Source organism: Mastacembelus armatus, chromosome 6, assembly GCF_900324485.2.
Source record: "Mastacembelus armatus chromosome 6, fMasArm1.2, whole genome shotgun sequence".
In the NCBI taxonomy this organism is placed as follows: Eukaryota; Metazoa; Chordata; class Actinopteri; order Synbranchiformes; family Mastacembelidae; genus Mastacembelus; species Mastacembelus armatus.
This window is the reverse complement of record NC_046638.1, coordinates 3,756,350-3,784,349: the sequence shown is the minus strand read 5'-3', so window position 1 is coordinate 3,784,349 and position 28,000 is coordinate 3,756,350. Positions and strand designations below refer to the sequence as shown.

Genomic DNA, 28,000 nt, shown 5'->3' with positions numbered 1-28,000 from the left:
CTGTCGCGTGTGCAGCCTCTCTTCCTCTACCGCCATCATGGGTCGCATGCACGCTCCCGGGTGAGCTCTCGTTTTCGGCTTTTAAAGTTAAAATATTGCCTAACTGGGTCTTTTTTTATGGTGGGATATGATTTGTAAGCATGTTCCAAGTGTCCGCAGACTAAAATGAGCTCTGAAAGTCTGGCTAAAAGGGAGAAAATGACTTAAATGTCAGCACCCTCACATCGACATCCAGCCCCAGCTAACTAGCTAGCATTAGCCAGCGGCCCTGACGGCACACCATGATTTTTTTCTATTTGACGTCCTAGTAATTCGGTGAAATAGCACATTTTACAAGCTAAAACGCATTTCCCATAGGTTTGTTGATCGTATTAAATCAACATCGACTTCAGGTTTATCAGTTCTTAGCCCTAACATGAGTAAGGAGCTAACTTGGCCATTACCGGCCCGTCTTATCTCATGAAACGTTGATGTTTGCAGAAGCTTGAATATGATCTTTGTCGCTTCAAATCATCTGTCGCGTAATTTAACGTGTCTCAGTCAAAGTGCCAAGTTAATCCCGTTCATGTGTTTTTCTTCTACAGAAAGGGCTTGTCCCAGTCGGCTCTGCCTTACAGGCGCAGTGTGCCCACTGTGAGTACACACACGTAGTAGTGTGATGTGATGTAGTAACTTAGAAGTAGTGGTATCCAGTAATAAAGTATGTGTACTGGTGTGGTAGATGATCCTTTACACGCCTTTTCACAGTGGCTGAAGCTCACGTCCGATGATGTCAAGGAGCAGATCTTCAAGCTGGCCAAAAAGGGTCTGACCCCTTCTCAGATTGGTAAGTGCTTATTTATGAATTAATTAAAATGGCTGCTGTTTGTATTTGCATTTTTTTTTCACCTGAGTAGCTAAACACCTGCAGACATCACTAGATTCTGTATATGAATAGAATAAGCCCCAGAAGATTGAGAGTCATGCAGGATTGCTTGTGCATAAATAAGTATAGCTTTGTTTATTGCATGTGCACATATCTCACTCTTGTACATAACAAATCAACTATTCCTTTGCACATTATTTTCCACTAGGTTTGTTTAGGTTGGGCTAATACCATTTAGTGCACAATATTACATAGAATGAGATATCTGGCTTTGGCAAAATTATAAACATATGCATTAATTTATAGTTAAGTTTTCTGCTTACCTTTGATTTTAGGAATCTCAACATTGATGTGGTCTGTAGGACAGACAGTTTATGTCACTTATTCTGTTGCACATTTATGCTGCCATTACTGTGGCTGACTAACTTATATATCACCATTGTGATCTGTGTCATTGCTTTTTCCAGTAAATGTTATTTCCTCTAACATACAGTGTCCACTAAAAGTGTCTCAAACCTTTGTCACTTTGTCTAGGTGTTATTCTGAGGGACTCCCATGGTGTGGCCCAGGTACGTTTCGTCACTGGCAACAAGATCCTGAGGATCCTTAAGTCCAAAGGTCTGGCCCCTGACCTGCCCGAGGATCTTTACCACCTCATCAAGAAGGCTGTGGCAGTGAGGAAGCATCTGGAGAGAAACAGAAAGGTATAACAGCCAAATTTAGAGTGGAGTCTGCAGTTGTTTTTTGACATTTAATGCATGTGCAATGCTGTCTGAGTTGTGTAAATGTTCACTTATATGTTCTGGATGAAAAGGTTACAAGTAAAATTTTGAGTATATCAAATTTGGGTTGACAAATACAATTTGGTCACATTTTTTATTTAACTTTATGTAAGTCCCCAAGAAATAAACAAAGAAGGAAAAAACAAACAAACTGGAACAGTGCTGAACATATCCTTGGCCTAGACACATTGGGAATTATGTAGTTGGATGCCTTCGTTTAGTGAGATACCTCATGCCCTTAATTTCTTACTGTGCTTACAGGACAAGGATGCCAAGTTCCGCCTGATTCTCATTGAGAGCAGGATCCACAGGTTGGCTCGTTACTACAAGACCAAGAGAGTACTGGCCCCCAACTGGAAGTAGTAAGTATTAGTACTCCTATTGAAAACTGTCCTTGTTGGATTTATGTTGGGAAAAGACCTTTAGACAGCAGGCAGATGCTATTTAGCTAACAGTGTGATTTGTCACCTACTGGGTTGTTTTGGGAGACACAAAGAACAGTTAAGTTCCTTTTCTATACCAACTATGAAGTTGACAGTGAAATACAGTTTTGCAAACTTTGTAAAGTCAATTCCACTGATTTCCAAATTGGTGTTGGAGCATTGTGCTGTTCAGTGTGTTCAGTACAGACTATATGTATTGAAAACTGCACAATTCATTGTCCTGCTCTTTTTCTAATTGAGAGTAGTGATATTTCTGTTGTGCTAGAAAAAATGGAGGTAAATTAGCAGAGTGGCTACTTGGTGCCATCTCTGCCAGTCCCCTTCATACAATATTGTGTTTTAGGTGTTTTCCTCTACTTTAATTTCCATTTTAGACATTGGGGCAACTGACAATCCAGAGTTTATTTTATGCAATTACACTTAGACACATATATAGATCAGTATTGGTAACCTTAATTGTAATTGCAAATACTGAGTCTTCAGTTTGGGTTATGGTGACTTGTTGCAGAATGCTCCCTCTAAATGATATGTTTTCTGTTTCTGTTTACAGTGAGTCCTCTACAGCTTCTGCTCTGGTGGCATAAACTCTACATTTTTTTGGATTAATAAACAGTTTAAATTGGGAACTGTGCTGTTTTTTTTTATTTTTAAATTATATTATTCTACACATCTTCTCTTTGTAGTACATTTTGTCATATGGCTCTGCAATGGTTTCAGTAGTTCAAATGTTACAAAGTACATTTGCTAAAAACTGTATTTAATTGCAGTTTGACATTCTGTATATTTCCATCATAAGCTACTTTATATTCCAACACCTTTCAGAAGAAAATAATGTACTTCTTACTCCACTACATTTGACAGCTTCAGCTACTCATTACTTTTGTTACACATTTTTTTAACAATGACTACATGTAAACCACGAAGTATATGGTAACATAATTTTTAACAAAAAGTTTAGGAAAAGAAAAAGCACTGACTCAATCTTGAGCCTTTCAGTTGGTACTAGTGAGACTGTCTGTTTTCTCAAGTACTGTATAATCTTGAGGTCCTTGTACTTTTTGTACTTGAGTATTTGTTTTTGATACTCCATACATTTTATAACTTTACTAGTTATTTTTTGAATTGGAGTGGTAAAATTCAGCATAATCAAAACATCATATTGATCTCTGATGGGAAATTCACAAGCTACTCAGCACTGTGTAAAGTCCTAAGACAATATAGTTAAATTTAGTTTCACCTTTTGCAGCTCTAATATTAGGGGTACTAATAGAGTACTTTTTTTTTATTCTTAAAGTGTCTTTGGCTGCTAATATTTTTTTCTAATTTCAATATTTTTAAATACAAAGATTTTATTTGTAACTAGTCATATTTGCACTGGTATTTCTGCTTTTACCTTAAGCGAAGGATGTGAGTACTTCCACCCTGCTACTGGGAAACAGCAAACTACCTAATTGCATCTAAAATAGTTAAACTGGGATCCATATTGTAGTAAAATGCTGCTTGTACTTCATTGCAGCATTATTAACAGTGGGGTGGTCAGCAGGGGGAGTATTTTTATCTGAATAATTGAAGTGCATTCATCTAATAATACTATGTGATAATATTTCTGTTTGCCTTAATTATACCAAAGCAGATCTCTCTGAAAATAAGTTTTCTGTAAACTATATTGTAGGACGGTGAAATTGAAACTGCACCTTATGTTGGAAATTTAAATTCGTGTGGTCTTTGAGAACTTCCTTTCGTTTCCTAATCTCACCCTGATTTCGCTTTTACTCCTTTTTCTTTTTTAAATCATTTACTCTTATGTTCACTCAAATCTCATTAGGAGTTTTTAAAGGGTTTTCCTGATAGTTGAGGAAATTACGGGCACTTTCCATGCGTCATGCGTTACGTAACCTGTGGTTTGTACGTGTGGGGGCGGAGGTTCTGTTGAGTGACAGTTGCTGTGTCCAATGACAGCGGTGCGTGACGTAAGCGTGTTTATTTTAAGGGATTGTGTTGCAACGTCGAGACATTGAGCTCTACTACGACGACAACGACAACACACACCTGAGAAACATGGAGAAAATACTTGAGCACATTTGACGGAGGAGATCGAAAAATGGCACAGACTTGCCGGAAAATGAAGCGACAGCACATCGACGCATATCTGTCACCGACAAATACGCGAAGTCTCTTGGTTTTCGACGAGGAATACCAGAATACGTGAGGATTTTGTCTTTCGAAGGAGGGGAGAGACGTAAAAATGGCTCCGACCGTTGGCGCACAGGGCGGTTCTGAACGGACGGCGATGGAGAGGTTCGGTAACGGAGGGATGGCGCTTCTGCCTTGGACCAAACAGATGCTCACCGTACTGTGGGACCAGCTTCGGCTGCTGGTGCAGGTCATTTACTACACCTTCATGTCAGGTAAGGAAAAAGTTGTTTGGGGTTTGTTTTGTTGCTTTTGTTACTGTGGGGCCGTGATGTGTTTACGTTACTGAACCGTTAACTGGAAAGTTCAGTGACCGGGGACGAGACTGCTGATTTCAGTGTTATGTTAATTACATACTTATTGTTAGTGTCATCGAAAACCCTTATAAATATTTAGTTCTTGTCATGTCTTGTTATTACCCTGTTATCTCTGTTTAAAGACATAACCAGAACGATAAATAAGCTAAGGTTACTTTTCTTAACGATTATTTTAGTGTCATTGTGCTAAAACATGTTTACCATTGAAATCCACTAATTTTCCCTTTATGGTCCCTGTCTTACTCCATAGCTTGTTGGTGACATATATAATTAACTAAATAAGTTATTTATGTTATGAATTGTGATGCATAATTCTGCTGCTGAAACACAAATCAAAACAAACGGCATCTCAGCTTTTACCTGGATTAGTTATTGAAAAACCTGAAAATACCATCTCATGTTTACAGATAAAACATGGAGAATCGACCACGTCTCTCAACTGATTATAAATTTGTCAGCTATCTCTTTTTGTATTATGATTGTTATAAAGATCTGAATTAACTTCATTTCTAAAAGAATCTGTCTCTGAGAGTTTTAGATCACAAAGGCATCAGGCAGTTGAATATAAGTCCACTCTAATACATTTCCTTTTTTCCCCCCCAGTTTTCCAGATGTTCAGGTTTGAGGTTCATGTAAGAATTACAGACGAGACGGGTCAACATATCCAGCACATGACCACGGCAGCAAACTCAACAGATTCCTTCTTGTTCTCCTCACTGTTTGATGGAGACAACACAGTCGTGGTTGGCAGTTCGAATCCCCTTTCTAACTTCTGTGCTGACGTTGGAGACCCTTTCACTGGCAAATCCACTGCCGAGGCCCTGCTGTCCAGTCTGCGTGCCGATGATCTGTGCTGCGGACTAGTGGATGACTTTGTGTCGAGAACAGCTGGTAAAGAAGAGGGCATCTTCCACCAATCCACCTGGAAAATGGGCTTCCCCGGCGACTGGAACATCTTTGTAAGCAGTGACAGCTCTAGTTCAAACGACACTTGTCACAAAAGTAGTGAGAAAGTCATCAGAAAGGACATTTCAAAGGAGAACCTGTTTAAACAGGACTCTTCAGAAGAGGAGAGGAGCCCTCACTGGAGTAGTGAGGAAGACCAGAACGTAGTAGAATTTGATAGTGAGGAAAGTAAGGCGCTTTGGGAGTCTCTGTCAAAATCTAGTGATCCTTACAACCCCTTCTTTTTTTCTGCCTGTATTTCAACAAACACAAACATGGGGAAACGTGAAAGTGAAGTTAGTAATACTGACCTGATGTCAGTGAGCAAGGTCAGTGAAGAGATGTTGGGTCCTCGTGGCCTGAATATCTGGGTCAGTCGCTCTGACAGTGAGAGCAGTTGGAGCAGCTGGGCCAGTTCAGACAGTTCCAGCTCTGACATTGACAAGGAGGAGAGCGAGAGGCTTTGGGAGTTCTTCAGTAGCCCTGAAGATCCCTACAATCCCATGTGCTTCACTGCGTGCACAGTCAGCAGCACGTCTCCTCAAACCACCACCACCCACACAGTCTCTAAACAGGCCTCACTTCCTGCACCCTCCACCAAGTCAGACACCGAGGAGAAGGAGAACAGCTTTCCTCCATCATCTGATGATGACGAAGAAGAGCAGCTGTGGAAATCTCTCTGTCAGAAAGACGACCCCTACCACCCTCTCAACTTTCAGGCCTGCCTCCAGAGCTCTGCAACAAAGCCACTCCAGTCTAGAGAAGAAGTCTACCACTCTCAAAATCAACACATAAAGGGAAGGAAATTTGAAAAAGAGACTGAAACAACACAAAAATCCAGAGCCACCAAGCCCACTTTACAGGAGAAACAGTTAAAACATCATTCCCATCCAGACACAATACTGGTGCCCTGGAAGAGACCTGGACGAACAGCTCAGTCACCTCCAGAGGGGAAAAAGGAAAACAAGACCAGCACCACCCAGAAAAAGGTTATTATCTAATAACAATTTATAGTTAAACTGCCAGACAGGATTAGATGAAGCACCAAATTTGACCCCTGTGGAGTCTGAAATAAAAATAGCCTAGTCTGTAGACTACTGTGTGTTGAAATAGGCTCTGACACATTAGGACACAAGCTTAAACTAACTTTTGAACTGTATTTCACATAAGACTAAATATAGAGTATAGACAATTTGAAAAACATGTTTTCAAATATCAAGTCTGAAAACTTTGCCTTTTTGGTACATTACACCTTTTCATTAACATGGAAACCATGTGATCCCATGTTTTAAGTTATTACTTAAATATCACAAGGGAGTGTCTGCTGCCTGTCACACCCTCCAGTGAGACTGACTGTCAGAGATAAAGATGAATGCCGCTCTCGGCCGACACGCTTTACTGCAGGGTGTTAAGCTGAGCTGTTGTTTGTTGTTGGTTAGCAACGCTGCTGGTTGTTATGACTAAGGCAGTCATGTGACTCCAACGAGTCAGCAGAGAGTTTGACTTCCACATGGACCACATGAAATTGCAGCAGTATTGCAAAGTCATTTTGAAAAGCTTCTCAATTAAGACCTTATTACATCAGACTGACAGTAGAATTCCCCACAGTGGTATTCTTCATACACACCTGTCTAAGAGCTGTCAGTATGTAGTTTTTTAATTTTGTATTTTGCTTGGGTTTGAATATCACTTTATTTGCATTACAGTAATCACATCATGTGATCATCGGTATTGTTTGAACAAAATGTATTGAAGTTTTTGTTATTTTCTTTTGGTCTTCAGGTGCGATTTTCTCCTCTCGTCCAAGTCCACGTCATGCGGACCTGGCCGTTTGCTCGACAGGCTACTCGTAAAGGACACTGGGAAGAAATGGCTCGAGACCGGGACCGCTTTCAGAAGCGGATCCGGGAAACAGAGCAGGCCATCAGCCACTGCTTCACCCAGCCCCACAGAGAGAGGATCCGGGCATACCTGGATGGTGCCTTGAAATAAAGAAGTCCTGAACACTGAATGTTTTATTTCCTTTTTGGATGAGAACTTGTGATTGGTTGCAATGCAACAGTGATTTTGATTTAGGCCAATTAGAAATTTGATGTTAGGCCAATTTTAATGTTCGGTGTCAAGTTGACCAACCTTGTACCTCAAAAGGTTTTATACATTGTGTAACTGTTGCACTAACTGACACTTTCTTATATTAACCTCAACATTAATGTGTGGAATGTTGTTTTTGTATGCCTTATATACTGACATAGTAATGTAACTTATTTATGCCCTATGGAGCTTGTTCATTTTGTACCTTTGGTTTTAAGTGTTTTATGTCTTTATGTGTGAACAAATTGCAGTTAAAAGTTTAGAAGTTAAAAGTAGATGATGATGATATCATATAAGCAGAGCTTTACAGTACAAAGTGTTTTGAAGAGTTTTATTTAAGCATGTTGGATACTTATTACATTCTGGTGCAATTCCTGATATTTTAAGTTTTTTGTCGTGTATTTTCTTATATAAGGGAACATAATAGCAGCCTTCTAGTACTGAGTTTGAAGATGGATGTTATACTCAAAGCAAAGATTCAAACACTTTGTTCATGTGACTCAGCTTCTCATGTTAACATCATGTAGCTGAAAATCTTAAAAAAAAAAATCATCTGTAGCAAATTTGTCATTAGGTGCTTTGTCAAATCAATAAACAGAAAGAATGTTTACTGAATAATGTCACTTCCTGTTGTCACGCTCTGCTTGTGTATGTAAATTACTCAGTGGTGATCTGCCATTTCCTTCCTTGAACAGAAAATGAAATAGAGACACAACATGTTCCCAGAATGCCGAGTCTGGTTTCTCAGTGGAGTGTTTATGAAAAGTGGAAAATATAAACAGCTACAGGAGGTTGTAAGGTCACAATTTGCAGGAGGATTTCACATAAGACTAAAAAACAAAATCAGTTCAAATGTTTTAAAAACGTACTGCCTGTGAATTACTCAGCCTGTGTTAAGGGATGTAAAGCAGCTCCTTTAACCCCACAGTGGGCAAACAAATCAGTTTAACCTCTCATCCAGTTTGGACATACCCAGGTTGTTCAACCAGGTGTAAGGTTTTCAGAGAAACCAGAGCGCACACACCTGTGTATGACTTCCACCTATAGTGAGACTAAGGGAACTGCATAATCTGGTTTATTAGCACTGTACACACTGTGCTTTAACTTAGCAAGTATTCATTTGGTGATTTTCAGGTTACAGGACATCTAGATGTCGACTTTAAAACACTGCAAAACTGGGTTGAAAAGTTAAACTTGTTTAGATTGGACTAGATTATTTCAAAAGCATAGTATTTGTTCTCATCTTATAGGTGGGACCTTCTTCAAAGTACGATATAGTCATGTATGCTGCTGCTTTAGTGATTATATGTAACCTAAAGATCTGGAAACCTAAGTCTTTTGCACTGATTTTTACAGTGTGTATGTAATCTCTGCTAATGTCTTTTTACTCGTCCAACCTTAATTATCTGTTAATTATCTAGTAGACTGTGTAGAAACAATGCAAAAGGTGTCTCAAACCTGACTCATCTTTTAGACATTTCTTAGATGCTTTGTGGGTATTATTATCTATTATCTATTATCTGCATTTTGTGTACAACTGAGATGTAGCCACTCACGCTGTTAATAAGATGTAAGTGCAGTTTTATTTAGCCTAAGACATTTGTAAAAAGACTTGTTGTAAATCAGGTTTCACCCAGTTCTATGTTGCCTGATGTACGTGCAGTGTCTGTTAATGTGTGTTTTCTCCATCTTATGTGTATATGTATGAGTATTAGAAAAAAACTAAACATGAGCTTTTGCTTTATTTGTCTAACTCAATTCATCTTTGCATCATATTTTCAGGTTTCATCCTCGCTTCCTTCTCATGTGCTTTCTCTTCTCTCTCCTTCACACACACACATGCACACACAGGAGGCTGTAATTTCCCAGAGGGCTGTGGGTCTCTGTGCAGACTGAGTGTGCTGTAAGGCTGTCGTAAGACAAGGGTTAAAAACACCAAGTATGATGAAATGACTTTCCTGAGGGATGAAATCTATTAGCAGGTCTCCTCTGCTCTCCCCACCCCACTCCCACACACACACAGAGCATCGAGCGAAGGTGAGCACTTGCTGATTCTGTTGCTGTGTCAACCCAGCGGTGGGTCTTTTGCTGGTGTTGTCCCCCCATCCTCCCTCCCACATGTTGGACATGTAATTGCTCCTGCTGGTCTTACATACAGAAAAACATGGTTCTTTTGTGAGGCCAGTGGTTCCAAACTAAAAGTAACTCAAAGATGCCTTTATTATTTTTTAAACATGTTTGGTTCAGTTTGGTTATGTTTTAATATTTATGGCCTGAAACCACTGAAGCATATCGCCTTCTGCTGTAGCACCTGGAGGATCTGTGGTCTGGTATGAAGCCAAAAAACATTTTCAAAAAACAGTTGTCCATGAGTAAAAGTCTGAAAACTACTTAGCAACAGCCAGTGGCATCTAACCAAATGTTCAGCCCAAAGTCTATTGTACTGTCCTCATTTTTAACTGAGCATATAAAAAAGCTTCACACTACAAAGAAAATTACATGTAAGGACCCACAAAATGTACTATATTTATTGTTGTCAAGGTGAATATATCATTTAGAGCCATGCAAGCATGTTTTTTCCAATGATGCAACCCAGAAGAACCATTTTTATCAATGCTTTACATTTTCCTGACGCTCTGCCTTTGTTCATGAGGCTTTGGAAGCTGATGATATTGGCTGTGAACTGAGATGTGAAAAAAGCTCTAATAGGCTCATCTGTTTCTCTTTAGTGTGCGAGGACAGATTGATCTTTGTCTGCATGTCATTCCTGTTTCAGAATCTGCTGTTACTGTGAATAAACCACAAGTGCATTCACCTGCTACTATTCTCTGATTCACAATGAATGAGCTGCCGAGGGTTCAGTGTCGTGCTCGCAGGCGCTTCAGCACGATGCAAGTGGCGAGTTACAGGATGAAAACAGCACCCTCTCCTCTTTGCTGCTCCCACTTTCCCTTCCCTTCTCCTTTTCCTTTCTTTCATTTTGAACCCACTCTCCTCTCCCAGTATCATTAGCTCTGTGGCCTAGGCGACCCCGTCTCCAGGCAACTGGCAGGAGTGGCGAAGCGCTGAAAGGATTGCAGGTGATTGCAGCAGCACAGAATCAGCTGCAGTAGCAGAGACAGTGGGTTTTAAGTTGCGCACACACACACACACACACACACACACACACACACACACACACACACACACACACACACACACACGTGTGGTTGCCCCTCTCGCTTGCCTGCCAGAGAAGGTTATCTCCTGGGTCACAATTAGCTGATGATGCAACCTACCAGTAGCTATTGTGTCTGACACCAACATACATACAGACAGATTGTTTGAAATGTTCCAGTGTATTCTGTGGTAGTATTGTGCAGTAGTTCCCATGTAGAAAATACCAGGAACCATCCACTGATACTGAGTAACATGCTGTTATGCAAAACACACTCCCCATTTATCTTTAGTTTCTGTTGCTCTGTTCTTTTCATGACTTCTATTCATGATGATAACTCAAGACTGGAGATTATACCCAGTGAGCTCAACATTTAAAACACAGGTCAGATTAATAAGTTAATTTAGACTGGCTCAGGGGTTAACAAAGTGGGCTTCAAGGTCCCATGTGGGTCCTTCACTACAGGGACTGCATGAAAACAACAATGAAAGGAATAATAGCAGCATCATTTCATTCTCCCTGCAAATGTAGCTCATACTTTAAAATAGTCTGCCAATATATATAGTGTCTGACCAACACAGTGTGGGTGTGGGCAGTACACAGTGTTTGTTGATCATTTCGATCTGTGTAGTGCTTCATCTGAACCACTAGGGGGACACACTTGTTCTCTGTTACGTGACACTACACACACAGTGGTTACTCAGGAAAGACAAGAAAAAACCACAAATAATTGTCATCATCAGTCAGCTCATCCCCACCCACCTCAAACTACATGTGATCATATTACAGTCAGAACAATAGTGTCCTCTGATGCATCAGAACAAATGCCCCCAACAAACAGAGTGTGCGTTACATATTTGGAGCTTCCTTCCATATCCACAGACCCATATTTGAACACACAGCTTCATCTGTAGCTCAGTTAAAAAGAACCTTGAAGACACATGTATCTCTGCTGCCCTCATGTGGTACGACTCACAACATCAGGGCCCAAGGAAAATATTACAAGCCGTTTACTCATCCCTTTGTTTTGAAAAGGCAGAAAGCTTCTCCTCTTGTTGGTAACGTCTCAGGGCAGCTACTTTAAAGGCTGGTAGAGGCAATAGGGTACAAGCTAAAGGCAGTAGGTCAATTATGCAGAATGACTTTTGTTAAAGATGATTTTTTTGGGCATTTTATGTCTTTTTTAATATGTGAAGCTCTGCTCACCTGCCCTGCCTATTCAAAGCTTTCTATCAAAAAGAGGATTAAAAATCCTGTTGCAATAAAGCATCTAAAAATCTTGTTAGTTCAATGGACTGAAACAGACCAATTACACTGTGATCTGATCCACTAAGCTGCTTTGGGGGGATTCCCTGCCCTGATCCCGTCAACAGACCAACAGCAGTGGTTGTTTTGAAGTTCCTGCATTAAAAGCTGTTGTTGTTTCTGAGCAAAATCCTTGTTTCTATTCAAGATCAGAGAAGCTTTGACCTCCATGAGTTCAGGAGTTTATCCAGTTTGTTTGCTGAAGGATTTCATCAGAAATTTCACACCTCAGAGAGGAATGCACACTCATCAAGCCAAATTAAAGTAGTTGACATCAGTGCTGTTTCCATGTTTTTGATTAGTCAGTGTTACTAAACAAAGTCCCTGAACGACAACAACCGTTGGATTAGTCGTGTTATTCATCTCTTCAAGTGGAGAGAGAAAGAATTCGTGCTTCACCCAGCTCGGTATAAAACACCTGAAGTTAATCATTATTAGAAACTGGCTACGAAAGAAAAACTCATAAGTAACATTTCACCCACTCACATTAGTCATTTTGACTTATGGGAATTATTGTAGTTGCGCCTTAATCAAAGTTCTTAGAAAATCCTGTACAGCAGGAGCTGCTCTTTCAAATAACTGGCAGTGTGTGTTCAGCGCTGGAAGAATTTGGCTGCGGCTCAGTTCAGTACAAAAGACTCTGGTCTTTAATTGGTGCTGCTCAGTAACACAGATGTTCTTTGTAATTGTCAGGTCTGGTGTCTGTCCAGACACTGACAGCTGGCAGATGTTCTCTGTTAATAGATCAATTGATGTGTGAACTGTCATTAAGAACGGTGTGATCTGTGTTATCTGTGCTGTCCAAGGCACAGCCAAGACCTCAGCACCTCAAAACCCAACTGTCTGTAAACATTTCTTTATTCATCACTAAACACACTGGTTTATTGTGTTTAGGGTTAAATTTTCATTAGCTGTTTAGCCTCAGCCCATAGCTTTAGTTTATAGAATTGCATTTTAATGTCTTGATTTACACTATTATACAAAAACTCACCCAAAGACACGATAATGTGGTCTGTTGTCCTTGTTATGACTGGGGAACCTGGGGCTGTATTAAATCTGCAGGGAGACAGCAACAATATGACAAGAGTTTGCATCATCACATCAGGATGAATGTGTCAGGTGAATTGTCAGTCCCACAAAAAGTAAACAGAACAGACTTTTAGTACTGGGATGTGATCATGTACATGTTTCTCTGCTGTTCTTTTTGGGGTAAAATTACACTCACGCTCCTGTTGTGAGTCAGACAGAAAAAATACACTGAAATGTAAATGGTATTAATGCAGTGCCTGTTCTGAATCATCTGATTTCATGCCTTGTTTGGTTTGTTGCTGTTATTATCCAGTGGTGGGGAAAAACACCATCTGATGCAACAGAAGTGCAACAAATATTAGAAATTAAACAAAAAAAAAATTATATAACACTTTTCTCTGTTCCTCAGTAAGTCAAGGCAACTTTATTCTATCACACATTTCATACACCGAGGCAAAGTGCTTCCCTGAGGCAAGAAAACATTAACAATGTCAAGAACAATAAGCAATAAAACCAGAATAAATTCAAGACCAATTAAAGATAGAACATTAAACATTAAAATGAAATAAAATACATCAAATGAAATTGCAAACAAGTGTAAAAGAAGATCAGAAACACAACTGCAGTGAGGTAGAAAGTTGTAAGTTGTCCTGAATGCAACAAACATAGAGGATCGGTCAAATAAATAGTAAAACAGAAGTTTCAGTGTAGCTTTGAAAATGAATGGAGTTGAGGTGCAGTTAAGTTCATCAGGAAGTTGGTTCTATTTGTGTGCAGCATTGCAGCTGAAAGCAGCTTCACCCTGTTTTATTCCTCAAGGATATCTGAGCTGGATTTTGTCCCCAAGGCTGACAGTTTAAAATCTGTCCTGTAGGTAACCGGTGGCCGATGCAAAGATGTAAGAACAGGAGTGATGTGATCGGTTCTTCTGGTTAAACTCGTCTGAATGAGCTGAAGCTGTTTACCAGACAAAAGACTCTGGTGAAGATGAGGGTATGACTGACTGCTTGAGTCTTGTTGTGTGGTTGATGTGATAAAATACAGGTTTATTAAGGGCTGTATGTGGCTGCTGAAGCTCACATCAGGGTCACACACACCAGGACTTCTAACTTGAGTTTTTGTCCCTTTTTTTTTTGTTTGTTCTGCAACAACTTTTTTTTCCTTAATGCTGAAACTAGTAGCTTAGTAGTAGTAGTACTAGTAGTTTTCACCATTACTACATACTTTTATTTCCCACAGTCAGCTGGAAGATGGCAGCTGAGTTCCACCAGAGGGAGACAGAGAAATGTAGAAAATGTCCAAGACAGACATTTTCTTTCACTTGAAGCTGCTGGATACAGTAGTAGTTTTATTTATAATACAGTGAAGTGCAATTGCTTTCTATACAAAACATGTCAACACTGCCGGTTGCTGGAAGTGACTGGAGACGCTGAGATTATATATCCCATAATCTTATCAGGTCGTAGCCTCACTGAGAATATAAACTTTTTGAAGTGTGAGGTTTCCAAGAAGACAACAAGGTAAACTAAAAAACAACACACACTATAGATGAGTGAGCACAACATCCAGTTGCTGTATAATGTCTGAGGTCTATGTCAGTACAGTTACAACGTGTAAATAAATGCAAGGCTGTAAAACAATAAGAGTGTATGAGAAATCACTAATCACTGTGGCTTGTCAGTATAAGTAAGTAGGGTAAGAACAGTGAAAGTCTGTAGTAATGCAGGAGTGTTTTGTTTCTGATTGCTGCTCGGAGTCTAAAGGTTAGACTGTGAATGCATCAGTCCCCTCAGGTGATAAATTTAGTTTTTAAATTCAGGAAGCCTGAGCAGGAAGGCTGAAACTCCGTCAGACCTGCAGGCTGTTATACACATCACAAGCTCTGGTGTGGATCTGAGCCATGCATTATTCACCCCAAATTTGCATAGGACACAATGGGGAGGACGGTGCCAAAAATGTGTACTGCTAAGCTGTGTACAGTGTTTCTCAGTGAATCTTTCTGCACTTGAGATTTCCGCTGCTCTATCAGTGGATGTTGAGGCAATATGGGTGAGGCCACTGACCCTCAAACTCATTCCTGGGTCCCTGAAAGCCTTAGTTACCCATTACAATGAGAGAGGGAGGGAGGGACTGCCAGTAAAGCATCATGTAGTTTCTGTAGCTGTTTGTCTTTTTACTCTCGCTCTCTGGCTGAAGACAATGTTTGCTGAGGCCTTGAGGCCAAAGCATGCTATGTGGCCTTGTTAAATAAACACAAGTTGGATTAGCATGAATTGTTTCACAATTCTTTTACTAGGATGAAATAGTTCTGGACAACATGATGGAGTAGTGGTTAGCACTGTTGCCTCACAGCAAGAACGTTTGGGATTTGATACAATAATTGGTGGCTGGAGATTAAATGTGCAAATGAGTGTGAATGTGTGTGTGTCTGTATGTGACAGACTGGAGATCTGTCCAGGGTGCGCTGATCTGTCCAGGCCCCAACATCCCTGGAGACAGAAATGATAGATAATAGGCCGAAGTCGTTATGTGTAATATGATCATTTAAAAATGTATAATTTAATCGTTTTGTTGCTAGTGGTAAATTGGCAAATGTTTTCTTGAACTCAGTTTAGCTTCATTGGCAACAGTAAAACCAAACATTGCTTAGTGCACAGCAGACCTACAATACATGCTACCTGCAAATGATCATTTCAAATAATTATTGTTTTGGTTGGTTTGACAGGCGAGTGGAGCTGCAGTCTCTCGCTAACTGACAGTCCAACACACCCACACCCACAAATCCGGTTTTACCACCCATTTGGTTTTGTAGCGTCATTGCTTTGAGCTATGAAAACACAGGAAATGCTTCATAAATAAGAATATTTAAGCATTTGAACCTTAAATCACCCTACAGAGATATGACACCACTTGTACCTGTTAATACTAGACTGACACATCTAAACCACAAAGGGAAACATGAAGAAAACATGACCTGAACTCTGTTTGCACAAATGAAATTCTGGCATGGGTTTGGACACTTACTTGCCAACAGGAAATGACTGTTCTAAATATATAACAATGAAATCCAGCTGCAGTGGCTGAGTGGTTTCTCCAGAGAGAAGAATGACCTCAGCAAACTAACTCCTGATAAACTGACACTCACACACATTTCTTGCCTACAGGTGTCACTGATTGGACTAGAACTGCAGGTACTGGAAGTGACTGCACTCTGAGCCACACTGGATGGGCCTGGCAGCAGGTGATGCTGTGTCCTTGCTGGCTTGGAGCATAAAAGACAAACTGGGTTAGTTTTCTTTGAATTGGCATCTCATCATTTTCTGGGTATAGAATTGAAATTTCCACTTTATTTTAGCCCCAGGTGTTGGCTTCTAGATTTTGGGTAGTAGCTCATAGACATGCTATAATCACCTTCGCTTTTCTAATTGCTCTTGCTAATGGCAAAATTAGCCCCTTGACTTTTTGTCGCATAAAAGAAAGTCCAGAGATAAATGACTGCAATGGAAAAGGCCTGTCCTCCGGCCAGAAACCTGCCCATAAAGCAGGCAATCAAAAAAGCTTCAGGTCCCTTCTTATACGACCGCATTTTTTTCTTTAGCTGGTCCTGTGTATCAAGAAGGCCTGCGGTGTTTGCAGTGGGTGGGTGAGGAGGCTAAAATCCGCTCCTGAATCCTGTTCCTCCTCTCTCTTTCAGCGTATTTGCTTTCTTTGTTTCCTCTTCTGTCTTTCAGCTGCTTTATACACACAGAACACACAGGATGTCATGGTGATTTTGTTTTTTCTGCAGGATCAGAAAGGGAGGCGACAGGCTTAAGACTGATAACACTGTCTGCCCTGTAAAATGCACAGCATTTCATTTAAACAGGGCAAATATATTGGACATTTTCATCCAAATCAGAGCACAGTGTTTTCCTGCAACCTGTAGGAATCTGCTCTTCCTGCCATGATTTGTCAGTCTGATGGCAGATGGTACAATAAAAAACATAAAATAACAAAGGAAATTAAAAAAATATTGGAATAGTCAGAATCCAGGAAATGAAGTCATAAGGGGAGTGAGCATTGCAATCAAGGATAGATATTGTATTTTTCTTTGTTGGATTCGAGATTGTGCAAAATCACTATATCCTGAAGAAAAGATGTAAAACAAAGGAGGTAGAGACAGCAAAAGACAGAGAGAGATATAAATGAATAGAGACATGTACATGTGCATAGTTATGTCCTTGCGTAGATGCTGAAGTATTATTTAAAGCTGCACTACTTTCATATTAAGAATAAATAAAGATGACCCTCTATGTGAAAGGTAGTGCCTAGAACTACTAACTCTTTAGTGCTTCAGTGTCTTTCAGCTCATTGTTTTGGTTTAATAGCCACAACTTTACTGTTCCGCTTTCACTGCACTCATCAGGCAGAAAAGGCTGATAATTCAACCGCATGCCCAACACTAGATGGACACCAGACAATGTGACTAGCTGGTACAGTGGAACATTTAGCAGTTAAAGAGCCAGATCCTTCTTGGAAGAAGTTGGTGGAGATCAAAACAGAGTGAATATCGAACTTAGACTCACCAGGTGGATTGTTTTAAATGGGCACCTGCTAACAGGCTTTCCATGTAACTTTAAAAGGTGAAATTATGTCAATGTTGTGTTTACAGATTATTGTACTTCCCCCAAGTGGCAGCTGTGTGTGTCTTTCTTGTGCTATAGTTCTGCTTTAAGGTGTTTTTATCAACTGGAATAACAAAATATTTGGCAAAAATAATTTACTATTCCAAAATTTGATCAGCAAAGTTGAGCATGCAGTGAATTTATTGCCGTATCAGCCTCTGATCTCATAACTTGGCTGGAAAAGTCTTCTTTGTTCTTTCTGCTATGTGAACACTTTAACATTTCACACAAACTTTCCAAGTGGCAGAAAAAAGAATCCCTGGTGCTTTCAGAGGTGAGACTGTGTGTGCTGACCTCTACCTGCCCTTCAGCTCACTCTGCCTTGTCAGGAGTTTCTTTTGTTGTTGTTGAGGTGCCTCCAAACTAAATCCTGCCAACTGAAACTAAACAAGGGGAAAGGGAAATCAAACACATGCACACAAAAGTTGCCAGATGTGGAAAATATGCTCACTGCTGCTAGAGTTTAAGGTTTTTAGATCAACAAATTAATCCTGACGGTAAGTTTGACAGGAAAACAACTTAGTCACGCTGAGGACAAGAGTTTAACTGAAAGTGATTACGTAACAGGGCAATCACAAAAAAGCCAAAGGGAAGATCAAAGGTGCAGGGTGTGTATTTCCATTAAATGTCATGTGGCAGGGAGTGGAAATTGAACACCATAGTCTGTCTTCACAGTGCAGTCCATCCTTTGGAAATGATTGTTTTTGGTGAGGAAGTTCCTGTCAACTACGAACTTATCAACAGCTCAGGTGAACTGTTTTTGTCCCAAGTGTGGATTTGAAAATAACAAGGCTGTATGGAAAACATGTCAGGATGGTGTCAAAATGCATGCTGACGCACGCCCCCTCAGATATGGAGTCAATTTGGAAAACGAAATTCCACTGAGCTCTGAGTTCCTGAGGAGTGACTCAAGACAAACTGTGTCCGACAGCTGACAGGGGCTTTGTTTACCTTAATGAGGAAAACCAACAATAACACGCTGGCTGGATGTTAACATTCGAGCCCTACTGACATACCAGTGAGCTGATGTTATTGTTTGATATTGGCTTATCTCATTACGTATATACATATGGGTATGTACATGGGTACTGATGTAAATGTTGACTTTCAGCAGTACCTGAGAGTGTCTGTCATTTCCTCTACATTTCCTTTGAACTGTCCTAAAATGCAGGATGTTATTTATTTGCAACAATAACAGAGAAACTACTGCAGAGACAGAGCTCAGGTGGTGCAATCCACAATTAACTGCACAGCAGGCCTGCAGAACATTCAGTGTCATATTTATCTTGAGGAGAGCATACACACAATTCATCAAAGTTTCCACACTAAACGAACGACAAATGAATATTTACCCAGGATTATACAGAGCTGCTCCAAACTCAAGTAACTAAATCTGAACCGAAAGAGCTTTGTCTGCACTTTCTCCATAATTAGTACCAAATTACACAATCCTTCACTGGAAACGTCTGAGGAAATAGTCAGGGGACGATGGAGGTGTTCCCGGTGTTGCACTGTCTACAATTACATGGAGTATTGACTCTCATTTTCATTTGTTAAAGACACATGCCACCCCTGGGACACTTTGTACTACTACAGTGTTTGTGTCTCTGTAACCTCGGTTCAGTTGCTCTTACACTCATTTTGACTTAGTGCTTGTAAATTTTGGATTTTCCTTCCAATTAGATGAAGGTTACGAGTGTAAACAAAAGGTCTGGAAAGCAGTGAACTTCTTCTGAGCTTGGGCCCGAAATGGGTGGTGTCTGCTGGGGGCCTAAAGAGTAAAGTAGCACGAAGAATGTTTGTAATAAAATGAAAAATGTGATGTATAAAATTTTTAATCAATCTCAGTTTTAATATTTGTAATAATGTCAAAAATCTGAGTTAGTAAAATGATGTTTCACTTGGGCACCTGGATTTGGTTTGGATTCTTCATTTAATCAGCCCCTTTCCAGTTAAATCATCTAAACACTAAAGTCTCATGAGTCCAAAGTTTTTTCATTCGCCCTGGTTACTGCTGGGAAAACCATTGGCAGAGCTTTTCCTCTTCACTCTTTTCAGTGTGGAAACCCACTGCTGTGGTACCTTCAATAGCTGCTAAAAATGTGGGCACTGGGATTATCTTACACAATTACCCATGTGATTCATGTTGCAGCTGCAGAGGTGTGATAATTAGGAAAGGGATTCCAATATATGTGTTTCATTGACACATTTAACTAACCAACCAAACTCACATGCATTATTTTCATTGAGTGAGTCAAAACAAACTGAAACTATACCTTGATGAAATCAAAACAATTCTGAGTGTTAAGAAACCTTATGAAAACTGACTAATTTAATCATAATAATAATGCAAGTCACAACATCAAAACTGCATGGCCAATGTTATAAGGTGTGGGAAAGCAAAAACTGCCATATGTCATTAAGACTTCAGTTTTTCAGGTGACTAGTCAGGGTACACTGACAGAAAAAACCCCCCAAACAAATCAACTTTATTAGGCTTCAGCATTCACAGTGATAATATTGATCCCAACCACTATGAGTCATTTCACTTGTCTTCAGAAAATGGGTGTGATGATCAGTGTTGACATTACATCCTATTAGACATTACATCCTATTAGTATTGCAGATGTTTTTGTCAAAAGCAGCTTCCATACATGTTCATTTCAGACAGAAACACCTGCTGGTTCAAACAACAGCTCCCTGCTCCATGTGTGACTCTTTCTTTTATCCCAGTATCATCAACTAAACTTATTCAAATAAGTTATTTGCACTTACTTCATTAAATGTTCTTAACACTTAAAACTTGATAATTCACCAACCAAACTATATGAACTTTAAAAAACACAATTCAACTGTTCAGCTGCTGATTTTACTTATCTAAAGGCCTCGTGGTGCTCTGATGTCCGAGCTTCAGAGCGGTCCGTGAAGGCGGCGCTGGCCCTAGCGGTGATTACCGAGCTCCCGGGAGACTCCACCGAGAGGGACGGGGATGAAATAGGACTTCAGACCGGATCATGGCGGCGCCTCTCGGGCGGGACACCTTACCTGAACACTGGTCTTACGGAGTCTGCGGGGACGGCAGGGTCTTCTTCATCAAGTGAGTGGGATCATGAGCGCTTTAACGCATCGTCTCTCTCGGTTTGCCGAGAGTTGGTGGCGTCTGCTGCTGTTTCCTTCCCGGTGGTGTAACAGGTGTTTTTCTCCTCTCTCTGTCGGTGCGGCAGCGATGAGACGCGCAGCACCACCTGGCTTCATCCCCGCTCCGGCGAACCTGTGAACTCCGGACACATGATCCGCTCAGGTGGGTCGTTGTGCGTGTTTTGCGGAGCTTTCCGACCTTTGTCGGTGTTGTGTTCACTGAAGTGCACGTTTTGGGCCCAGTCGGGGAGGGAAAACTTTTAGGTGTCACCAAGTTTGTCGTTTGGTTTCATTGCAGACCTACCTCGGGGATGGGAGGAAGGTTTTACGAACGAAGGGGCCAGTTTCTTCATCAAGTGAGTACCTGTTTGCAGTCACCTGTGCTGGAAGTTACCGTGCAGGCTAATATGGCTCCTGGCCGCTGGCGGGGCTGATTACCTGGATTTAACTGGGCTGTGACTGGGACTAACCCGCTGACCCTCTAATGACCCAGTTGGTTTGTTTGAGCTGCAGATAATATGTTGTGCATTTTGCTTAGGCTTTTAGACCTTTAGTTGCACCACTGGCTTACACCGGTGCAAATGGTTTAACATGCAAATCCATTTTGTGAGCTTATATCCAGGAGTTTCTTTGTGTCACAGTGATGGAATGAATTTGTGTGGTCTTCTTGTTTACACCGCCCAGTGTTTCGTTTTCTTTATATCCCAAAACATGTTTCTCATACAAACATATTCTGGCTTTTTGCAGGGACTAGACCATTGAGTGTTTAAGGCTCATATAACACTGAGAGTTGCAGGAATCAGATAACAGTATATTGGCAGATGATATATATAAAATATATATATATAAACTCATAATACATTCTGGTGGATCATTTTCCAGGTTATGTCATAAAACACAGTGTATCCACATCCCCATTGAGACTTTTATGTTCAATTCCCAACAATGATGAGGTGAAGTAGTTTTAATCACATGCTCCATTTTTGCTCTATTGCTGTAATCGGAGAACTACAAATGCTGCATTGCATTATGGTCTTTTTAGGCCGTTGTCAGTGCAATTCGTCTCTCTGCTTCTTCAGTGATGTATGAAGTTTCCATGTGTAAGAAAAGTGCTCACTCTACAAAGAAGCTGTTGCTCTTTGACCTTGAGGTTTTACATCAGTGAACAGAATGACTAATCATCTCCATTGTAGCTGCACTGGGAATAAATCAGCACAGTGTCATGGTTTTCCATGGTCTGGCCTGTGGTCTGCAATGATTAGAAGAATAAATCTTTAAACAACAACAGGCGGAAGGTGTGGACTTGTGTCTTGAATGTGGCGACTTTAAACTTGACTTCATTAAAACTCTTCAATGCCAGTGACTTTCAGCTTTACCTGACACGCTCCAAAGCCAAAGACCAATATTTGTGTTACAGTAATAGTGCAGTTCATTTTGAGATGAATATGTTCAGTCAGTCTGATAAGAGCCATTCATGTAGCACAGGTAGGAAAAATATCTGAAGTCATGTGATCAGGGACACTATCAGCAGTATTAAAATGTTTTTGGGTGGATTGTTCCTTTTAAACTAAAAAAAAAAAAAAGCTATTACTTTTGGAGATAGGTGTGTTTTTAAGGCTGCTTGGTGGATAATTAGTGTATCTGGTCATTGAATCTTTTTATCCTCAAGCCTCTGTAAGATGGAAAATGAACATTATCATGATTCATCCTATGTTCAGCTGTTCTGAGTTCCTATAATTTCCTTAAATACTGTCAGTGGGATTTAGTGTTGCTGTGCTGACAGATTTTAAGTGTCATTGCAGATAACAGAGGGCGAAGATCAGTTATGTTGCTCTAGATGCCACTTGCTTCCATATAGTTTCTTTCATGTTAAGCAGTTTTAGATTGACAGTAAAACCATCTTGCTCTGTTAGACGCTGCTAATTAAAATTCTCCTCAGTCAGTCCTCATTTGCTGTCGTATTTTGCAGCAATGTGTGACTCAGGCTCTGATTGTCTTTCTGCTGTCTCTCTAAAAATAACTCTGAATGGAAATGTTGAAAAATACATGAAACTTGTAATTACTATGTTTTTGGAGTTACGCTTTGAGAGTTTTTTTTTTTTTTTTTAAATGAAACCTTTCATTTGCGTCATGTTTTCTCTTATTTGGTCTTAATACGAGCCCCAGACAGCTTGAGCTGAAAAGGATTTTAAACTGTGGTTGGTGTGTCAGTCAGTAAATGTTATGGAGCATGTCGGACTTCTTCCTTTTTTGCCTTGACGTTTTAGGTGGGCCAGCCAGGTTGTGATACAAGCCTGTACTGCACCGTATGTTTTTGTGTAGTTCTTACTGTCAGTTCAGGACCTCGGGATAATGTGCATGTGCAGCATTGTGCACAAACTCGTTTGAAGAGTGCTGTTTATTGAACGTGCTAATATGGAGGGTAAGCTAAAACTTACACGGCACTACAAGCTCAGTGAAGTTTCCACCACTGGAGTTGTCACCTGTTACCATTGCAAACAGTCCCAGTTTCATGTTCCAGCTCTTTAGGGCGGAGAAGCAAACTTTTCCATTAAATAAAGGCAAAGAATAGGGTCCCATGTTTTTCAATGTCTGTCTGTAAACAAAGTCTGAATGATGCTGAAACAGTTTTTATTGTTCTGCTGTGGTCATTCCTCCTGTTGATACTGGCCATTAAGGGATCCTTTTTTTAATGTGCTTCCAATAAAACAGAGAGAGGACCAAATCCAAAAAACACATTCCAGAGTTTATCTGAAGTGAGTCAGAGAATTTAGCAATTTATGTTTATCAAATCGAAAGGGCGTCTCCAAAAGGTCAAGGCTTTTCATATTTAAATTCTTTTTGTTACTGTGACACCAGCACAGGACGGAGGGAAATATAATTGATTTACTCTTTGAGAGGGTACGACCAACAGTTTTGACAGCAGATTCATAATTTAAGGTGTTTGTAAAGGAAAATACAGAACAGTGTTTGTAAAATATGAGGCTTTCCTGCTTTTCTTGGTTGTATATTTTGCTCCTGGTTAAATTGACTCTGTATGTGTTTGTTCTGCAGTACATGCAGGTCTCAACTGAGACTAGTGTGATATTGGCTTAAATTAATTTAGTCAGTCTCATCAAGTACAATAGTAAATTTATAGGAGAATATAGGTGGCAGTCATCCAGAATTCATACATTCATAAGTCTCGTTTAATTTACTTTCCAACTGTTGCTCAGGCATCATGTCTGCTTTGTTTACACCCTGACTCTGTGAACCGAAACGTTTTGGTCACATGGAGCAGGGACTTGAACACTCCTCCTTTGTCTGAGTAGGACATTTGTTTTGTGTCCCTCTTCAAACTTTTAATAGTATTTTTTTTAAACAGGAATAACAAGATGAAGCAATAACAACCTTGAAATCCAATATCCTATTCACATCCAAGGGGGACTATTTATCTAGAGGCCATGTTTATATAACAGCCATCCCCAGGGCTCCACCACTGTCTGTTCTGGAGCCTCTTCTACGTATGTGAAAAATGTTTTTCATGTTTTTATTAGAAAGAAAAAAGAGCAGCACAGCTCCTTCTTTGTCTCTGCAAGTTTTTCATTGTCTCCTGACACTCAGACTTCTTGGAAACAGCTTATTCTGAGAAAATAAGCCCATTTATTTTTCCCTGTCCCATATACAGAACACTATCTGTTAATGATGCTGTATTTTACAGTGGGTTAGAGATGCTCTTAACTGTCTCTGATGCTTTTATCAATTTTAATGCTGTTAAGAGAAAGATGTTCTGTGGCTCAGTATCAAATCCAGCCGATCCAAGCGAGATGCTTTTTAAAAAAATCTATTCATCTAATGTTTTGGTGAAAAGGAGAACGTACTGATTCAGACTGAACACCTCTCAGTTTCCTTGTTTGGGCTTCAACTAATGGTTGCTTTAATTACCGATTAACGTGAAGGTTAGCTTTTTCATTATTTCTACTAATTGAGTTATAAAATGTCGACAAATTCCTTTATCACACGTTCTTTCTCCCACGGGAGGAAGCAGAACAACACAGAGCTGATCCAGTTCAGCTGTTCAGTGTTGAACCTTGAAACTTCACCTTGATGCAGAGTTTGACTTGGGATTCAACTCTTCTGCGTGTTTTCCCTGAAGCTTAGTTGTGTGATAATTTCCTCCTGATGTTAGTGGAGGCTTGTTGCATTTCTAGTAAAATATGCTGCAGGCTTTGGTGAATACACAGGAAAAATATGCAAAGACGGTGTTGGCTATCTGCAGGTTGCACTGCCTCGCAGAAGAGCCGACACAAGCTCACATCTATACAAGTTGTATGTACAAACGTAAAAGACAAGAAAAGCTAGTTTCAGCCTTCAGGTCACATTTTCACGTTGCTTGTTTTGTGTGCCCCGGCCCTGAAGATGTTCCTTTTCATGATGTAAAGCTGAGGAAAAGAGTAACTCCTCATATTTGGCAGGCGCAGACCAGTAATTTAGCATTTTGCTTAAGGAATATCCTGCTTTTTAGTCCTTTCTGCAGATATTTTAAAGAGACTAAAACCTCCAGAGACTGTAGAACAGGGATGGATGTTTGTAGTGAAAAAAAGACCTATTCCACATATTTCCTGTGGTGTGTTTTTAGTATCTTCCGTACAGTGAAGGTCACAGACATTATGGAGAATACAGAGAACTCGTCATAGCTTTCGTCTCTGTATGGGATTTGTGTGAAATAACCAAAAAACTGAAAATCACTGGTCTCATCCTTCCCTGTCTGGCTTTCAAATTATTGTCAGCTCTCTGTTGATTGACTTCCCTGGTAGTTTCTGCATCAGATTTTTATTGTAGTCTGAATGATCAAGCCTTCATTATAAGTGCTCTTTAACTGAGTGGTTGCATGTGTTTTCAGCTAAATGATCATATTATACTGTGTGAGTACCACAGCGTGTCATGCAGGACAGTCGGCATCACACCTCAGAGGCTGTGACTCCCACAGCTGTTGATGAGCTCACTGAAGACGTAGCAGCAGCATCAGCAGCCAGGTTGTTTGTCTGCTTCAGGCTGTTTGCTCAGTGTTTCATTCCCGTCTGCCCCCAGTGTGCACACTCTGCTGTTCTTCGCCTGGGCTTGTTTTAATACACTCTCCTTATGTCGCCCTGTGGACAGGTGGGATGTTAAGTATGAGTTTGATTTGTGTGATGACGTCCACCTCTGTGTGATAACCCCACTCTCACAATACCTGTCTTCAGAAGTGTTACTCAGTTTCTGTAAGACGTATGTTTATCTAAGACTGTTCTAACCCCTGTTTGTGCCTCACTCACACCTGCAGGGGTGTGCGCACACATGATGTGTCGTTCTCTGTTTCCTCTGAGAGGAAACCAAATAGCCAGTTCCTCTGGGTCTTCCTCCTCCTCTCTGTCTTGCTGACTCTCCCAGCAGGGGGCTCCTGGTACTGTACATGCAGCCGATGAGATAAACCTCTTGCTGGAACATCTGCATAACTGGCTTCACTGAAGGAGACTGGAGGAAAGCAGCAGGGAGAAAGACACATACACGCAGACATACACAGTGAAAGACAAAACTAATAGTGCCAACCAGAAAAATGAGACGTCAGAGATTCTGTTGGTAGCAGAAGACAGCTGCTTCAGTCTTACAGTCATCATCAAAGATGTGAGAAATATGGTCACTGCCTTTCACCACTAGGTCTGTTTTTGATGTGTTTTCTTACTAACGTTATTAAGATTTCATTTAGATTAGATGAGTTTTCACTCTTTGTAGTGAAAACCAGAAATGTGGAAAGTCAGTGAAGGCTTTGGAAACATGATGGGTATTCTTGGCTATTTTCTGACAGTATATTTAAAAATTAAAAAAATACTCGCCTTACTTCAGTGCCAGATTTCTCTGAGATATGTCTGTTTTAGCAGAAAACCAAGTGTGTTTCATCTACATCAAGAACAGACATTGAAGTAGAGCACAGGATTATAAACAGCTGCAGTGCCTGTCATTTCTGCTGTATTACAAGTCTGACATCGCTGTTCGAGCCTTATATCAACAGTTTGCTGGGCTGAGGAATGAATGAACTTGTTATATTTAACCTGAGGCTTGAAATCCTCTGCTACATGGCAAAAGCTGATCTGCAGTAAACAAAACATGAGACGTGTGCCAGCTACAGCATTCCTTTACTGTATGTTACTGAGTTTGAGTCACTGTAGGAATGGTATAAGCTGAGTAAAATAGTATTTCTGGTCCCTGATGTCATGTCTCCATCCACTATTATTTTTGTGGTGTAACTTGCTCACGTAGATTAAAAGTCTTTGTAAACCAACTGCTGTGCAGATGAAAACATCCCGTGCAGCATGAAAGTACAGTACATTTCAAAAAGCATAAAAAAATCAATATTGATTAAACCCTAACAAGTAATCTTAAAAGAAAGCTGCAGCAAACATTGGAAAATTAATGCCTAAAATGGATAAATAAAACCCTTTTAATGCTGATTTGTACAATATATCCAAACCAAATAAATATAGTTCCTACTCAGTGACAGCTAATGCAGGGACTGTAGACTTGGCAGTTGTTTATTAAATGACTGAATGACTAAGGGGTTTGCAGTTCTGTAGGTGATTTTCTTTGTCAGAAACCTGAAATTGCCTGGGCAGTGATTGGAGGACTGCATGAATGGCAGTGTAAGCACAATGATAGTATCACAAAGCCGTGACAAAGAGGCTTATTTCAAAGCAGCTTAAAAATAATGTCATGAATATGGCCTTCAGTCAGTCGTACTGCCTGTGGATGCCATCAGAGCAATGGAGCAATTTTGTCCTGTAATTTGTTTTTTTTAATAAATGACCTTTAGCTTTAACAAAGTCAGCAGTGTGAGTGTTTCTGTAGCGGTGGTTGAAAAGACAAAAAGCGTGGCCCTTCACAGTTTAGGGAGCGCTGACTCATGCAGATTCTCCCTCTTCCTCTGTGCAGATCAGGATAGCCTTGAATTACTAAATCACAAACCTTTCAAATAACCAGTAGAAAGAATTAGAAGAGCACAGATGTGTCATAGTAGAAAATATTTGTGTGTCCCTGAAAAGTCGGTTTCTAACGGAT

At 40.2% G+C, this 28,000-nt stretch overlaps 3 protein-coding genes and 1 non-coding gene across 9 annotated transcripts in view; all 4 read left to right on the top strand.

Moving 5' to 3' along the window:
- rps13 (ribosomal protein S13) lies at positions 1–2,716 on the top strand. Its single transcript, XM_026312537.1, has 6 exons — positions 1–60; positions 585–633; positions 748–826; positions 1,400–1,569; positions 1,909–2,009; positions 2,641–2,716. Exons 1-6 carry the CDS (start codon positions 38–40, stop codon positions 2,672–2,674), a joined length of 456 nt encoding a protein of 151 aa, XP_026168322.1. The 5' UTR covers positions 1–37; the 3' UTR covers positions 2,675–2,716.
- LOC113133627 (small nucleolar RNA SNORA19) lies at positions 2,294–2,422 on the top strand. Its single transcript, XR_003295999.1, has one exon. It is a non-coding gene; the product is annotated as a small nucleolar RNA SNORA19 (small nucleolar RNA).
- A 1,363-nt stretch (positions 2,717–4,079) lies between the features above and the next one.
- LOC113133423 (protein phosphatase 1, regulatory subunit 15B-like) lies at positions 4,080–8,185 on the top strand. The gene is made up of 3 exons (XM_026312233.2): positions 4,080–4,498; positions 5,204–6,534; positions 7,328–8,185. Exons 1-3 carry the CDS (start codon positions 4,336–4,338, stop codon positions 7,535–7,537), a joined length of 1,704 nt encoding a protein of 567 aa, XP_026168018.1. The 5' UTR covers positions 4,080–4,335; the 3' UTR covers positions 7,538–8,185.
- A 12,565-nt stretch (positions 8,186–20,750) lies between these two features.
- LOC113132473 (pleckstrin homology domain-containing family A member 7-like) overlaps positions 20,751–28,000 on the top strand; it is a 99,540-nt gene continuing 92,290 nt past the window's right edge. For 3 of the 6 annotated variants that reach the window (XM_026310561.1, XM_026310553.1, XM_026310551.1), the window contains exons 1-3: positions 20,751–20,888; positions 21,016–21,092; positions 21,228–21,285. In XM_026310561.1, the coding sequence (XP_026166346.1) occupies positions 20,806–20,888; positions 21,016–21,092; positions 21,228–21,285 (218 nt within the window). In that variant the 5' untranslated portion in view covers positions 20,751–20,805. The remainder of the gene's footprint in view (positions 20,889–21,015; positions 21,093–21,227; positions 21,286–28,000) is intronic. The other 3 variants (XM_026310554.1, XM_026310558.1, XM_026310552.1) reach the window with 1 other exon arrangement.

Excerpts from the sequence above, each read along its gene's own strand:
- rps13 (XM_026312537.1), top strand. The coding sequence starts at position 38 with ATGGGTCGCATGCACGCTCCCGG. Across the intron at positions 634-747 it reads ACAGGCGCAGTGTGCCCACT|TGGCTGAAGCTCACGTCCGA; the intron begins GTGAGTACACAC and ends GCCTTTTCACAG. Across the intron at positions 2,010-2,640 it reads CTGGCCCCCAACTGGAAGTA|TGAGTCCTCTACAGCTTCTG; the intron begins GTAAGTATTAGT and ends TTCTGTTTACAG.
- LOC113133423 (XM_026312233.2), top strand. The coding sequence starts at position 4,336 with ATGGCTCCGACCGTTGGCGCACAGGGCGGTTCTGAACGGACGGCGATG. Across the intron at positions 4,499-5,203 it reads TTACTACACCTTCATGTCAG|TTTTCCAGATGTTCAGGTTT; the intron begins GTAAGGAAAAAG and ends TTTCCCCCCCAG. Across the intron at positions 6,535-7,327 it reads CCAGCACCACCCAGAAAAAG|GTGCGATTTTCTCCTCTCGT; the intron begins GTTATTATCTAA and ends TTTGGTCTTCAG.